Source organism: Corvus hawaiiensis, chromosome 17, assembly GCF_020740725.1.
Source record: "Corvus hawaiiensis isolate bCorHaw1 chromosome 17, bCorHaw1.pri.cur, whole genome shotgun sequence".
NCBI lineage: Eukaryota > Metazoa > Chordata > Aves > Passeriformes > Corvidae > Corvus > Corvus hawaiiensis.
Window position 1 is genome coordinate 8,324,463 of NC_063229.1, and position 16,148 is coordinate 8,340,610.

Sequence of the window (16,148 nt, forward strand, 5' to 3'; positions counted from 1 at the left end):
GAGGGGGTGATGAAATGCTGTCATCCTCCTTCTAGCAGGAACTGAACCCTTTTTCTTTCCTCTCCTTTGTGGGCATCAAGCGCACACCCCGCCGCCTCCCCGGGCTCCCTTCTCACCCCGCTGCCTCCCGCTTTCTCTCTTCCTGCAAGCAGTTGCAGTTTATTTCACTGCACCGATATGCCTTTTAAAATAACACATAGTTCCAGGCTTTTAGTCACGACTTCTGCCTCCCTCCCCCAAAAACAACTATCTAATCACCAGAGCAGCTGGTCTGGGTGAGAGGGAGTGATAACGTGAGAACCGGGTGAAGGCAGCTCTGGGGAGGGGGCTTAGATTCCTGGCTAATTATGGAGCAGCGCTAAATCTCCTCTCCCCTGGGTCCTCCCCCACCTGATCTGTTGGGGCCAGTATTAATGTTATAGACAAACAGGCAGCAGAACTCCTGCCTGAGAGTGGAGAGAAGCATTAGTTCTGTCACAGGTGCAGCCTCTGGGTAAAACAAAGGAGATGGAGTAAGAGAGAGTTCTCATTTCTGGAGATATATGAGGTGCTTCAGCAAACATCAGGCCCTCCAGAGTGATTTATAATCCTATGGCACGGGCTCCGTCTCCCTCAGCAGTGTGTGTGCAGCTCAGTGATGCTGCAGTGAGTGGAGGTATAAATGCTGCCCTATCCCACGAGCAGAGGGAACCCCAAGGGAGGGGGGGGGTCCCCAGGACCACTGCCTGTGGGAAGCTGGGCTGGTGAGAGCCAGGGTGAGAGGGCTGCCCTCAATCTTACTGTGTGACCCCCTCATGCCAGCTGGCGGATGGTGCTGTGTTTAAGTTCAAGTTGCTGATGGCAATAAAAACCCTGGGCAAGAGCCTCATGCCTCAATGGGGCACATTTGATCCTGGGTCACCTGGGCACAGCAGAGGTGGAAGGACAGATCTCACCACCAACCTGTGCCCTTAGTTCATCACAGCTGTTTCATATCCCCAGCTCTGTTTCTCAGACCTCAGATGTTGCTGCCAGTCTCGAGCACCTATGGATCAGGATCCAGGTCAGGGGGTGATTTCACATCCAAGTTTTCTGTCCCATCTTGATGCTGTTTTGCTGCAGCACAGATCCTCACCAGTGGATGGCTGACCCTTGTGGCTGGCACTAGCTTTGGGCTGCTCCAGTTTTCCAGGGGTAGATCAGGTGGTGTTTCAGGAGTCCTTGGCACACAGCCCAGTGGTTGGGCTTCTTTTACAGGGTGTAGTGAGGCTGAACCATGCTCTGCAGGTGCTGCTGTCCTATAGACAGTCTGTGCCACAGGCAGGCAGTGGCGCAGTGCTGTGTGACCCTTGGAGCTGGCAGCAGCCACAATGGCCTCTGGACAGATGGGGATGAGGGGGTTTGCTCCCTGATAGCAGCAGTTGGTGCTTTGTCCTGAAGCTCTGCTTCTCTTTCTGTTTCAGATAATCACTCCCAGGTGTCCAGGGCCTCTCTCCGTATCCGTATCCTGGATGTCAATGACAATCCACCTGAGCTCGCCACACCCTATGAAGCTGCTGTGTGTGAGGATGCCAAGCCAGGCCAGGTAGCGAGTGTCCCCCAGCCCTGGTCTTGGGCTGCAGGCAGTGCTCTGGACCAGTGCCAGCCTGCCCATCTGTCCCCTTCTGCCCGAGTCTTCCTGTGCAGCCCCTGTCACACTGGGAGTCACTGCTGGTCCCACTGAGCCCGTCTGCAGGGTCGAAGGCTCGTCCCTCTCTGTGGCTGCAGCCGGCGATGCCACTGGCTGGACCCTGCACGTGGGACCCTGGGAGAGGCTGTGGAGGCAGCACTGGTGCTCACCTCTGCCTTCTCCCCACAGCTGATCCAGACAATCAGTGTTGTGGACCGGGATGAGCCTCAGAGCGGCCACCGTTTCTACTTCACGCTGGCGCCTGAGGCCACCAACAACCACCATTTCTCTTTGCTGGATATCCAGGGTAAGTCCTGCTGTACCCTTGGCCCAGCATCCCTCAGGCTGAGCAGCACCTCTGGCCATCGAGAGGGAGATGGGTTATGGTGTCTCTGTGCCAGCTCTGGGTGCTTCGGGTATGTCGCAGAGCTTCTTGTCAACCTGAAATGGTGGGACTTCCTCAAGGAGGCTCTGCCAGCTTTATTCCTTGCTGCAAGCAGCTACAAAGCTCCTCTTACGCTGTCTGGTTAAGCCTCTGGTATTTTCAGGGCTCTCAGTCCCTTTCTTGATGGGAAATCTCCAACCTGCCTGCAGGCAAGGAGATGATGTGGATTTATAGATGAACACACTCCCATTTTGAGCATTATGATTTATCCCTCTCCAAGGTAAATCCTGGAGCATGGGTCATCTTGGGGCTGCCATGTGGATGGCCAGCCCTGTGCCCCTGACAAATGGGAACAGCTCAAGAGCCCTGGGAGGCAGTGGGGCCATGCTGCAGCCAGCCCACAGCCATGGTGGGTTCTCTGGGACACAGCCTGCAGAGCCTGATTCCCTGTGAGGTGGTGGCTCTGGGGTGCAGCTCCTGTGTTTCCTGAGGCTCATCCTCTCCTTTGGGATGTGCAGCCAAGCAGAGCTGGGGTTCTCTGCATCCCTGGGCTCAGTGGCTCATCCTGGGTGACTCAATGCTGCTGTGAGCGATAGGTTGCCATGCAGGTTCTGCTGGCTGAGCCTGGCTGCTGTTGGGCTTTGCAGGCTGTCAGGTCAGGCTGCACTTGTATGGATAGTAACAATCCAGAAGAGTAGTTACTAGGATGCTTCTTATTTTTGACTCGTGTTTAGGGTGAATTAAGGTGCTCATTGTAACAGTAGGTACAGCAGGGTCCCCTGCAGGTACTGGGACCTTCTCCAGCCACATGTGCATATGCTTGTCACAGAGGCCAGCAGACCACATTGAAATTCTTCTTTGGTTTTGGTTTACTTTTGAAACCATTTTCTTTCTCTGCTTTTGCAGCTTTATCCATCAAAAGCCTGGTTTAGTTTGTTCTGAGCTTATCAAAGGAGTCTTCTGCTGACGTAAGATCCTGCTTGCTCAGTTTGGTTCAGCATTATTAGGGATAGTCAAAATAGAAAAGCTTCAGATGTGATGGTAGCCAGGCTGGATATTGCTTTGTGTCCTGAGTAGTACAGCTGTCCCTGGTCTGAGTCCCTCCCCCTCTGCTCCAGGGCAGCTGTTCAGAAGACCTTTGCTTCTTATGACGTAAACAGGCTTTAATCCTCAGCAAGATTTTGCCCCACACTCAGCAATTAACTTCTCCCACTTTCTTTGAAGGACCTTACAAAAATGTGCTTGAACATGCTGAGCTACACCTGGGTGTCCATCCCTGCCCAGACCCTCATGAGGCTCCCAGCTCTGGGCCAGCGTGTCTGCCATGGCCAGGTTGCCATCCCAGAGCCACCAGCACTGTTTTGCTCGTCTGGCAGGGCACGTGGCTGGGGGTGTGTGGGGCTTAGCGGGGGCTGCTTGGCTCCTCGGCTCTGTGTGGGGGTCCACCAGCAGTGGCCCAAGAGCTGGCATTGCAGTAGAAGCAGGACACGTGTGCCACCATCTCCTCTGGAGCTGCTGCTCTCTTGAGTGGGATGAGGCTCTTGTGGCACAGGGTAATTCTTTGTGCTAAACGATCCCTCGAGATTTTTGTGTGGTGTAACACTGCATAAAATGAGTAAAAGCTGGCATCACCTCCCGCCTCCTGCTCTTGGAAAACAAATGTTGTTGCTGCAGGGTTATTCCCAGAGTGTTTGGAGACCCTCCCAATTGCTGAGCAGTGCTGTCTTCCCCAGCAAGCGGAGGTGGCTGCCTGTGCAGATGGAGGCACCCCTCATTTCTAACGGGATGCCTTGGTGCCATCTCCCTCCCTTTGATTTCTGCCCCCTTCTCCAGTCCATTGACTGCCCTGGGTACACTCACCTTTGCCCCTGCTCTCCCAGGTGTCCTTGCTGAATCCTTCCTTGTGTTCCCCCATTGCTTGCCTCTCCTGCATTCACCCCTCTTGCACTTGTCTCTACTCCTCTGTATAAATATCAGTGGTGACAAACTGCTACCACCAGCCCATCTGTTTCTTTGTACAAATTTGTAGCCAGTTTTGAAACGTGATTTATAAATATTGCTTTTGCAGCCAAGGAGTGACACTGATGGATGTCAGCACAGATGGATTCGCTAAGCTCTTGCTTAAATCCTCTCTTTTGCTTTGCACCTACCTCACTTGGCTCCTTCATGGCACCAGAAAGCCACCTCGGGAAGTGACTTGTTCTCAACAGGGTGGGGACCAGCACCCACTCAGGAGCACTCCTGTTGCAGTTGGGCAAGGCAGGAGCACCTGGCATGGTGGGGCTGCTTGGGGGAGCCTGGGGGGCTGTGAGCTGCCAGCAGTGTCAAGGCTCCCTCCGGGGTTCCTGGGTGTGGCACACACAGCTAAGCTGGCTCTGGTGCTCCAGGTTGGAGACACAAGAACCAAGGGTGTCCCTGCAGGTGACCACATAGCTGAGTTACAGGTGGTTTGCAAGAATTGGGCTTTTGGAAACAGCACTACTGCTTATGGGTGTCTCTCCATGCGTTTTCTCTGTCTGAGGGAGCACTCACACACTTCCTGATTCCTCAGACAAGGAATAAATGTCACCTGTGGTAACAACAGCAATGATCCAGGAAGACGATGCCCATCATATGGAGTGACTAAAGGAAGATATTGAATTAGAGAAGCTGACCACATTAAGATCCAACTGGTGCCATTCCAAAAGCATTCACCATCCTCTGCTTCCTAACTCGCCTTTTGCTGGGTCTTTCTGGCCTGAGAAAATTGATTACAGCAGGATCAAAGGCAATTAAAACCTGAAATCGTGTTCTCCAAGAAATGCTAATTGCGTTGGAAGGGATGGTAGAAAGCATTCAAGCCTGGCAACCTGGAAGGAGTGCTAGGTAATGTGGAGTGACACATGGAGCTACTGACTCCAGGGCTCAAGGGCTCAGCAAGCAGATGTCTGAACTCTCTGCAGGTCTCATTAAGAGCGTGTAATGGGTGATAGAAGATCTGAAAACCCTAACAATCAAAACCACAATGTTAGGATTTGAGGATTGCCTGAGGATAGAGGAAGCCTCCTCCAGCCCCACAGGGATGCCCCTCTCAGCACAAGCAGTGCAGATGCTCATTTGACCCGGGCGGGGGTGGGGTGTGTGTGTAAAAGAGCATCAAATCTCCTCGGGGCTGAGCAAACAGTGAAGGAGAAGCAGTGGTGCTGTGGCCTGGTACCCAGAGAACTCGCGAGAAGGAAGAGACAAAAAGGAAAAACAGGACGTTTCTTCTACCAGCTGCACCAGCTGGGACTGGAGGAGGTCTGCTCCCTTCAGGCAGCTCCGGCAGCAGTGTGCCCGCAGGCCCAGCCGGATGCTGGGTGCTCCTTCCCAGAGCCGGTGCTCCGAGGCTCGGGTACAGCAGAGCAGCTGCTGGAGAAGGGGAAGACAGATGCTCACAGGGCCCTGTGAGTGTGGGAGAGGGAAGGGACATCAAAATCCCTCCTGCTCTTCTAGCGCTGTTTGAGATTGAGTTATGAGAAGGATTTATTAGTTCTGTCTTTGAGGCTGCCAAGAGCCTCTTTGGAGAGGGAGTCTGGGAGACTTAATTATTTTACTACTCCTAGTGACGTTAAGCTACCCACCAGAGTGTATTGCACTTCTAAACTTTCCTCTTAGGGCAGTATTGATGAGTGTCTGTGTGCTCAGCTCACATCAGTTCCTGCCTTGTCCGGTGACCTACCTGCTCCTCAGGTGGACAGAGGGGCCACCTCCTGCCCTGCCGCACAAGGTGATGTGATGTAACACAGGATAATGTCTGCGTGATCAGAGAGAGGGTGACAGAGGAAACCTATGGAGAAAATGTCAATTCGTGCAGCAAGAAGGCAGTGGTAATAGAAGGCTTGGGTTGGGGCATCAGAGGACACTCAGCACAGCCTTTGGAATGGTGTGACTGCAGCAGAAGTTGCAGCTTTGCAGGCACTGGGCAGGAAACCAAGTGTGGAGACCCAGACTTGTCTGTTCAGGAAAGCTGTGGATTAACGTCTGCTCACATTCCAGTGCTGCTCCTGAGAAGCTCTGCTCCTCAGCTCATCACCCCAGAAATGGATTTGGCAGGAAGCTGCTGCGGAGGAAGAGACACGAGGACTGCGAGGCCAGGGCTGCCTGGGCTGTGCCAATGCAAACAAATCTGCACCAAAACACATCCCAAAGCAGCTGCCATGGGTCAGCTACATGTAAAGAAACAACGGCACCAAGAGGAACGACAATTGTTTTATAGGAGGTTGCTTTGGATGCATTTTCCAGCATACATGTTCCACAATCACGGCAAAATTTTCCCAGATCTGTGATAAAAAGGACTACAATCATATGGCAGCAGCACTGCTTCTTTTGGAGTATCTCAGAGGGGAACACAGAAGTCTGTGAGTAACAACCCAACAGAGAAGAGCTCATGGTGGTGGGGAGCAGGGGGTAATGGGCAGGTGGTGGAGCCATTTTGGTGCTGGAGGTAGGTGGTCCCTGCCAGGCTGGGCTCTGGCTGTCTAGCCTTGGTGAGCAGTTTCATTGGTGTACATGTGAAATTTCTGTGGATCTCCCTCCTGGAGGAAGGGCACCTGTCACCCTGTTCAGGAGAGAAAACATAGTTTCATGATGTTTAAAATAGTGCTTGTAGTTGTGATTTTTGTTACTCCCTTGCATCAAGTTTTGGGTCACGGGGCAAACTCTCAGCCCCTTCCTGAGACGAGGTTTCTCTGAGCAGACCTGCCTGTCATGCTGCTGTTAGATTTAAGTACCAGCTTCTTTATTTTGACTTGGTGGGTGGCAATATTTCTTTTTCAGTGGTGCCGGGCTGCCTGAGCTGTCTGGGTTGAGCTGAGGTTGGTGCCTGCTGCTCTGCCACTTGTATGTGCAGTTCCCCTTGATTTCTAGAGACTGTTTCTAAAAATACAGCATGCCTTGTCACAGGTCGCTAACAGGAGCTGGAGCTGGCTGTAAACAGAAGGGAGTTGCCAGCCTCCTGCTGCATTTCCAGAGAGGTTTGGTGCTACCCCTGCTTTTACACAGTGCTGAAGAGCAGCTGGGAGAGTTCCCAAGCGCTGTGTTCCATCAGCCCCGGGTGAGGGTTGCACTGAGCTGCAGCGGAGGTGCAGGGCTGTGTCCTCGGGGATCCTCTGAGCCAGGATCTGACCCCAATCACAGGCTAGTGACCTGACTGGTGTGACAGTGACAGCAAAGGTGACCTTCCTGGCCTGTGGCCAGAGCCTTGCTCTCTTACAGCACTTTGGTCTGTCCTTTTTGTCCTGTGGTTTTATCTCCACTCGATCCAGGTATCTGAGGCTTACTTTTAGCTGGGCTAGCTAGGAGTTAGTCCTGGCCTCTTGCTGAGATGGTGCCATTAACATTATTTATATCTCCCTGCTATGCTGCAGCAAGGAGGGGGGAGCAGCACCAAATGAGATCTCATTACCTTTGTGCAAACGATTAGCATAACAATAGGTTTTTTTCCTAGCTCATCCTTGGTAGGCCACAGGCAGCTCTCAGATGTTGCTGCCACCACACTTCGTTCAGCCTCCTGTTCCTCCTGACACCTCTGCCCAGTTGCCACGGTGCTGCTGCCACGTGCTGCTCCAGGAGTCTCAGCCACAGTGGCAGGTGTCCTGCAGGACAGGAGACTGTGCTGTGCTGTGCCCCAGTTGCCATGCAGTGCCTCTGGGATCTCCTTCCTGGCTGACCAGTGGATCTTCCCCATCCTGCACTCAGTGCATGCCTGCATCCTGGCTCTCCTCCTGTCCCCACTGTGCCCCATGTGCTCTCCTGCAGCACCCAATCCATACAGCAATTTCCGTGGTGGCAGCAGCCCAAGGGCCAGAGTTGCAGTAGATGTCTTTTCCAGTGGAAAAGCTGATTCCTAGAGAAAGGGGATGGTCTGGCAGAAATCAGGTCTGATGAGGAGAGTCCGTAGACAGCAGCACCTTGCTGTGAGTGGGCCAATCTATGGTTTATTAGATAAAGACTGCAGACAGTCGGCAGCGGCGTGTGACACCTGGCTGCAATTGTCACCTGCTGTTCAGCCCCATCCTGCCCATGCTGCTGCTGGCTGGCAGCCTGCAGCACCCCTGAGCAGGGAGTCAATCCCAGTGTCAGTCCCTGCCCCTGCCCTCCCTCCCTGCTCCTGGTCGGCAGCAGCTGCTCCTTGGGTTCATCACTGACACCAGGGCCCTGGAGGATCCCGTGAAGTGGCTGTGTTAATGGGATCTTAACGAGTTGTGCTGTGCCAGCTGAGCCCCTGAAGCAGCAGGGTGTAAGCAGATGGGGAGGAGGATGCCTGACTTGGCTGGGAGGCTTGGAAGGAGCTCTGCCTGCTCCTTCAGGAGTTACAGAGGATCATTGGGGTATCTGGCCCTCTGGCTGAGGCAGGACCATTCACCCATGGCTCTTGGCTTTGGAAGCAGTGTCTGCTCTTGCAGTCTCAGTGCCACCTGCAGACCCTGTCTGTTCTTGTGTACATGTCAGCAATTGATTTTTATCCTGATTCTGACTCTGTGCCACTCTCAGAGGGTCTTTTGGAAGTTTTTCCCCTCTCTCTGTGCCACCTGCGTTGTTTGTCAGCGTGGTTCAGACAATCATGTGCTGCTGCTCCTGTGCCAGACCCACTCCCATGAGGTGACAAAGGAGATGCCAGGCTGGCCCTGAGGTGCTGCTGGCAAAGGGGAACGTGCTGGAGTGGAGCTGGCCATGTTCAGGCACTCAGACTGCAGAGGGGCTGCCTTGCCAGGGAGCCATGAGCTGGGTCCATGAGATGGAGGAAGGGGAAGCCCTAGGCTCTCTCAAGATAGCTGCTGGAGGTGGTGCAGAAATAGCTGCTGTTCATCCAGAGCACGGAGGAGTTCATGGCAGGTCCTGCAGGCTGATGTGGGGGTGACTTTGCTGCGGTTTTGCTTGTTCCCTGCAGACAACACGGCAGCGGTGCACACACAGAGAGTGGGCTTCAATCGCCAGGAGCAGGATGTGTACCTGCTCCCCATTCTGGTGGTGGACAGCGGCCCCCCAGCCCTGAGCAGCACAGGGACTCTGACCATCCGTGTCTGCGGCTGCGACAGCAACGGGGCCATCCAGTCCTGCAACAGCACAGCCTACGTCGTGTCAGCCACGCTGAGCCCCGGCGCCCTCATCGCGCTGCTGGTCTGTGTCCTCATTCTGGTTGGTGAGTGCCTGCCTGTCCCCCAGGTCATTCCTGTCCTGTCCCAGCTCCACTCCATCAGCATCACATGAATGTGTGCAGGCAGGTGCTTGAGCACAGTGCTGTGGGCACAGAGCAGGCTCCTCTGCCTCGGTCTCCTCCCTGGTAGCTGCAGCATGGGGGCATGAACCTCAGCCCCTGCTGGGGGGAACCAGTGGGGAAGCTCCCATGTTTGCCACAGCTCCTGCATGCTGGGCTCCACATGGCAGCCAGAGCAGAGCTCCCCGTGCCAGGCAGGTGTGATGCTGCCCAGCAGAGCCTGGAGAGCTGCTGGCTCGCTCCCTGCCTGGACGGGCAGGAGCCAAGAGCTGCTTGCCAGCTGCCATGCTGTACCGACAGCAGGCGTCTCACAGCAGATGGAGGGGGGGGTGTGCTCCCAGCACGTGGGCAGGAGTGGCAGATGTGGGGCACACAGGTGTGCTCTTACCTGAAAAGGTCAGCGTTAGAGCATGTGTGAGTGTGTGGGCAGGACGCAGTGCTGGGCTGCAGTCAAAGCAGAGTGCTGCCCAGGTCAGGACCTGTACCTGGGAATGCTGCTGCCTGCCACTGACACACTGGCACAGCTTCACTGGGCACAGGGAGTGTGCGCTTGTGTGGGAAGGGGCTCTGAGCGAGGGGTGTTGCAGTGCCCTCAGGTTTAGTGCAGGACAGTTGATGGATGCAGCTGCTGAACGCCCTCTCTGGCCCCAGGGCTGGCTCCTGGCTGGCTCTAAGGGCTGTCCAGACACCTGCAGGAGCCAGTGCATTGTTTGGTGAGGTCTCCTCTCCTTGGCACAGCTCCACTCCCTGGCTACCGCTGCATCTCTGTTCAGAAAACCCTTTCCCACAGGGTGCACTTTACACTGGTTTCATTTTCCAACGCAGTGCAAACAAATTTCTGCCTAATTGCCCAAACGAATAAAGTGCACATCGATGCTTTAAAGGTGATGGGCTGAATGGATGATGATCCAGGACACAGCTGCAGCTCGCTGCTCAGGCTCTGTGCCATCTGCTCCACATTCACCCACCCAACATTTGGCTGCTACTGTGAGTCATGCACCCCCTTTTCCTACTCATCTTCTGCAGAACCCATCCGTTTGTCTGCCCAGCTGTGTGTTTATCCATCGCTTCCTGGTGGTCACGCTTCTGGCAAAGGAAGCTCCCAGTCTGCCCTGGGGCCCGGGCAAACCTCCCTCCAAGCCAGTACGTGGCACGGCTGCCGCTTGATGAGCCTGGCTGATGGGAACCGTCTGGCATCCCGGCAGGGCTCCCAGTGCCAGGAGGTGCTGTGCCTCCACACCTGCCACCAAGCAGGGCTTGTCCTCACCCTGCAGGAGCACAGCTTCCCTGAGACTCTGCACCCATCTGACTGTCTCTTCCTTTCCCAGTGCTGGTCCTTCTGATCCTCACGCTGAAGCGACACCACAAAAGCCACCTGACCTCTGAGGATGACGAGGACATGAGGGACAATGTCATCAAATACAACGATGAAGGGGGTGGTGAGCAGGACACAGAGGCCTATGACATGTCAGCCCTGCGCAGCCTCTACGACTTCAGTGAGATCAAAGCTGGTGATGGAGGTGGGGGGCCAGGAGAGGGGGGCCCGGGCAGAAACCCAGCCTCCGAGCTCCATGCCCTCCCGCAGTGGGTGCAGAGCCCAGACCTGGACTTCTCTGTGTTCAGAGACTATATCTGCAGGAAGGTGGAGCAGGCGGATGAGGACCTCTCTGTGCCGCCCTATGACTCATTCCAGACCTATGCCTTCGAGGGCTCGGACTCCCCAGTGCCCTCCCTGAGCTCCATCAACACCTGGTCCAGCGGCTCAGAGCAGGACTTCTCCTACCTGGGGGGCTGGGGGCCACGTTTCCGGCAGCTGGCAGCGCTGTACGCGGGGCGCAGGGGCGAGGAGGACAGCGAGGAGTCCTAGCTGCCCCTCCAACCCCGCGGGCTCCGGGCGCCTCCTGGACTGGGGCTCCACGCCGGGAGCTGCCGCTCGGGAATCGTGTGCCCCTGGGCCAGACTGGCTGCCGGCAAGAGGCAGCGCCGTGGGCACCGGGCTACTGCTCCTCTGCAGCTGCCTCCGGCTCGGGTGGGCTCTACACCCACAGGGGGAGGCTGAGGAGCCCAGAGGAGCCACTGGGGTGTCCTCAGCTCCTCAAAGCCAGTCTCCATTAAAGCACTACGCATTAACTTAAGAAGGAGAAAATCTAATTCAAGAGGGTTTGGAGAGGGTTTCTCCCCCACAAATTATCATTTAAATAGATCTGTTCGGTGATCCCCATCCAGGAGAGGAAAAGCAAACCGGGAGCCTTTTGTTGTCTAAATTGTTTTTGTCACTTGAGTCAGAGCATTTAAAGAGCTTTGATTTCTTTAAGAGCTTTCCTTGCAGAGGGAAACAAGCTTTTAACTTCTGTTCAGATTTTCCCCTCCTAAGTTTACTTGCTTTTTGAAGTCTTCCTTCTCGCTGCTCCCCGTGGGCCTCTCGGCTGCCGGCATGGTGTTGGAGGGAGGATGCCACGCTGGGATCACATCCTGCACAGAATGCCCGCTCACCTTAAACCAGGCTTCCCTCCAGTGCAGCAATTGCTTCACCCCTGTCTTGCGATCACAGACGTGCTGGTGATATGAAGGGGATCCCCAACACTCCCTGCAGAGCAGACATTGTCTGTGGAGTCCTGGTGTGCCCCACAGCCCCAGTGACAGACAGGGATGGTCCCACCTGTCACCGAGGTGCGATGCTGTGGCCTGAGCCACAGAGCAGCTGGGGCGCGCTGTTGGAGGGGCCCAGAGCAGCACCCCCAGGTGGGCTCTGCCAGCTCCTCACACAGGATCTGGGGTTTGCAGGGCTCCCAGCCAGGCACTGGCTGTCACCAAATGGTGTAAGGACATCAGTGCTCCCTGGTCCACAGTGGATGGGGGAGAGCTGCATCCCATGGAGGACCTTGCTGCAGGGTGCAGGAGAACCCCAGCCCCTGGCTGGGAGGAATAATTCCTGCTTGCACCCAGCTGGCAGCAAAGCATCAACATTAGCAACAGAACAGCCATTCCCAGGAGGCATGTGTGAGGCCAGAACCTGCTGGCACTGCTCTGGGGCTGAGCTGGCTGCAGGCTGGGCAGCAGGTCTGTGGCACCTCGGGGTACCCACGGTGTCCCCACCCTGGCACAGTATCCTGCAGCAAACCAGCATGAGCTCCCTGTGGGACTGCTTTTGCATGTAATCCCTGGGTTTGGGAGGCAGGTCAGGAAGGTGCCAGTGGGATGTGCCATTGCTCCTCAGGCTGCAGATGATGCTGGAGGAAAGCACTGGGTGCCCAGTACCTTCCCAGCCCGCCAACTACCACAGAGAAAACTGAACAGCCTGTAGCGTGATGTCCTCACACAGCATCTCAGGCCGTCCTGGCTGGTGCAGCTCCTTATCTGTTCATGTTGGGAAAAAATCAGTTATATCATTGATAGGTAACCGATACAGTCTCCCAAGGCCTGACACATCCTGGGCTTGTCATTGGGTTTGTCCTTTTAGTTTAACCACAGGCACTGTTTTCTCTCCTCGGAGACGGTTTAACTGTAAATGTACATGCGTGTCCATTTTTTTACTGTGTGTTGCTTCCCGGCTGCTGGCGTTGGTCCTTTGGCTGCAGCACGAGACCCGGCAGCAGAGAGGGACAGGACCTGTCTTTGCCACAGTGCCTGCCCTCGGCTGCTCCTGCCCACTGCCACCACGGCCCCTGTGCAGAGCCCCAGCTTGGCTCATACTGGCACCAGGAGCTCCTCGCTCCTCAGGGCCTCTCTGGTCCTGCCGAGGAGGCGATGGGTGCTGTGGCTGGCACCTGTGCCCAGCGTGCTGCTGGTTCACTGTGATGATGCTGGGGACACAGCAGGGCCCTCGAGTGCCAGCTCTGGCCACGCCATCTCAAGCAGGTGACACCCCGCACCTCCAAGCAGGAGAACGGAGAAAGCCCTCTCTTTCCTCAGGAACGTGTTCGTGTTTTCCCTCTGGGCTGCAGAGCCGTGCCCGGGCCCCTCCGGCACTGGCCCTTCCTCCAGCCAAGTGTTGTGCAATAGCAGGGCTCTGTCCTAGGAGATGGGGTCTGACAGGGTACGTGTTTAGCAACCCTCCCAGCGGGTTCTCCCCCATCCCTGCCCGGCCCGTGCTCCCCGGCGCACATGCACGCACGCTTGCGTTTTAGTTCCTATCCCACGTGTAAATACGGGAGGAGCGCGGTGCCGAGCGGTCCGGCCGCGCCGCGCTGCCCGCACCCCCTGCCCGCCCCCGCAGGAGGAGCCGGCAGCTGCCACCGTGTCTGATGGAGTCACTTCGGTTCTGTTTCTCTACCCAAATGAAATTAGAAGGTTGATTTCCTCGCCCTTGTTATTTTTTCAAGGTCTTTCTGGGCCCTGGAAATAAATTATTTCCTTGTCGTCTAGCCTGAGTCTTATGTGCCTTTTTTGTCCTTTTTCCTTTCGTTACGTTGCCCCGTCATTGTGGTCCCGTTGGTGCCTTCCCCGAGGGGCTGGGTGGCTGCCTGAAGCAGGATGAGTCGTGGCACAGCCAACCCCCGCCCGCAGCATGCTCCCACTGGCAGGATCTCTTGCTTCTTCCCATTTTTCATTGAAATGCTCATCAGAAAAAGCTTCTTCAAGAGAAGGGTCATTTTTTCTCTCTGAATTTGAAGAAAACTGAAAAAAAATGCCCTTGGTTTTCTCTATCCTTTCAGGAGAAAGTTGGGTTGTGCTTTGAGCAGCCCAAACTATTCCAGGATTTTATAATTCTTCTTTGCTTCAGTGTAGCTGGGCGTTGTCAACAGCTTTGGTAGCTGACCCATTCTCATTTTGGTGATGCTGTGTGTTACAGCAGCGTTCAGCCACTGGCAGCAGCTGAAAAGCCTTCCTTCAAACTCAGTTTTAATACTGATATGATGTAAATAAATGACATTCTGGACTGATCACAGCGAAATCAGTTGCTGGTGGTTTCCTTGATGGCCTGGGAAGCCTCACTGAGGTGGCTGCAAATGCTCCAGCACCCATCAGTGTGACAATGGCACACCATGGAGGGATGGAGCAGGCACGGAGAGAGGGGACATGGCTGAACTCAGTGGTGGCCTGAGTGTAGGTCAGCAGATAGAACAGGCAGACTTTAAACTGCTCCATAAAGCAACAGTCATTTAAACAGCATCTTGCAGTCCTGGCTCCAAAACAGGATTATTGTTCCCCCAGGTATTTGAGTGTTTCCTTATCCTTCACCATCCCCCTGCCTCCACTCCGTCCTGCTCCCTTGACTATTCACTAAATGTTATGGAAGAAGCATCTGGTGACCTTTGATGATAGCAGTTAGTGGGATGCTGTGACAGAAGGGGGAAGTCTTGAGGCCGGAGGGTTTTCCAGAGGCACAAGGTGTGCTGCCAGACCTCAATGTGCGTGTGGTTTTCCTTCTCACACTTACAATGAATGCCTCTACAGCTGCCAGCCTTGAGGAAGCTTTTCTGCCAGCATCACCATTAATTGCCCCCTCACAGCAAGTCTGTCAGCACTGTGCTCACAGCCGCCTGCTCTGGCAGATCTGGACACTCAGCCCGTTGCTGTTTGCAGAGAGCTGAGCATTGCTGAGTGTTTGCACCCAGGTTTCCAGCCCAGGCCCTTGGCAACAAGAACTCTTCATCCAGCAGCAGCTCTCCAAGTCCTGCTGTCCCACTTCAGGCACTTTGGGTCTCTAGAGGCTGGGGCCTGGAGTATTCTGGGAACTCCACATTGAGGAGGAGGAGGTGTCTGCAGTCACTGTGCTCGTTGCACTGGAGGTGACAAGTGCCTGGCATTGAGTGATGAGCCTGTGCTGTGCAGGAGGATTTGCTTCTTGTGTACTGTGGGGAAATGGAGAGAGCTTAAAGCAACAAATTGCCAGTCAGAACCAGACCCTTCACTACAAAAGAGGAGGATTATTGAGAGCTTTGATTGCAGAAGCATCTGTGAACATGCTTGAATAGCTCCATGCCTCCTCAACACAGCCCCTTCTGAGGAAATTTTCCTATAGCAGCTTCTCTCTCTCCAGCAGTTGCACAACTGCCTCATTGCAGAGCAGGGTAAGGTCTCTCTCCTCCTCCTTCCGCAGGAGGAGAAGCCAGTCCTTGCCTGCAGATGATGGTTCTCATCACATGGGAAGTGACCTGTAGCTGTCTACTGGCAGTACTGGCCGAGGACAGTGGCCCTTGCCACTGTCACATTCTGAACGGGTCCTACAGGGCTGGTGCCACTGTGTCCCGTCAACCACTGGCTGCTGCAGCCCCTTTCCCATCCCTAGCGCAGGGAGGCTGCATCAGTCACCTCCAATGCCTGCACTGAGCCATGGCAAGCTCCAGAAGGCAAGGTGTCCAGGCCTCCTCTAGAGAGGTATTTGCAGAAGATGGATGTGATCTGCTGGGATCGTTAACGGGAAGTGAAAAAAGGGCAGTGATACCTTCACCCCCTGGAGGAAAATCCATCTCTGGTAACGGAATGTAGCAAGGCTGTATCAACCTCTACCTCCCGTTCCCACTGGCGATGTCTTGCTCTGGAAGGTGATCCCTTCTCCCCCCATATCCTCTGAGGAAGCTGCTTTATCACCAGGAAGCTGACTCCTTTAACCACCTCCACCATAGCTAATATCCCATCTCCCTATGTCCTTTCATTTACCAAGCCCTTGAGCTTCCTTCAGGGTTGGTGTCAGACTCTCCCTGCTCAGCAAAATCTGTTTCACATCTCTGCCCTGTGCAGGCAGCAGCTCTGTCTTGTCAGGGCTCTCTTGCTGTGCCACAGAACTCCTGTTTGTGCTCTCTACTTGCTGTGGCTCTGCTGCCTCCCAGCCCATCCCAGGAGTGTTCCCCATACCTGGAGATGACCTGGCTTTGTGTTTGGCAGCAGCAGTTCTTGCTCCCTGCTCACTGGTGGGAACGGAGCTGTGTTTCCAG

General features: G+C 55.0%; 1 protein-coding gene across 1 annotated transcript in view; it reads left to right on the forward strand.

The window, feature by feature from the left end:
- Positions 1-13,634, forward strand: part of CDH22 (cadherin 22) — a 76,715-nt gene extending 63,081 nt beyond the window's left edge. Inside the window, exons 9-12 of the mRNA XM_048321763.1 lie at positions 1,443-1,564; positions 1,838-1,955; positions 8,944-9,195; positions 10,599-13,634. Of these exons, the coding sequence (XP_048177720.1) occupies positions 1,443-1,564; positions 1,838-1,955; positions 8,944-9,195; positions 10,599-11,137 (1,031 nt within the window). The 3' untranslated portion in view covers positions 11,138-13,634. The remainder of the gene's footprint in view (positions 1-1,442; positions 1,565-1,837; positions 1,956-8,943; positions 9,196-10,598) is intronic.
- Positions 13,635-16,148: the final 2,514 nt, after the last annotated feature.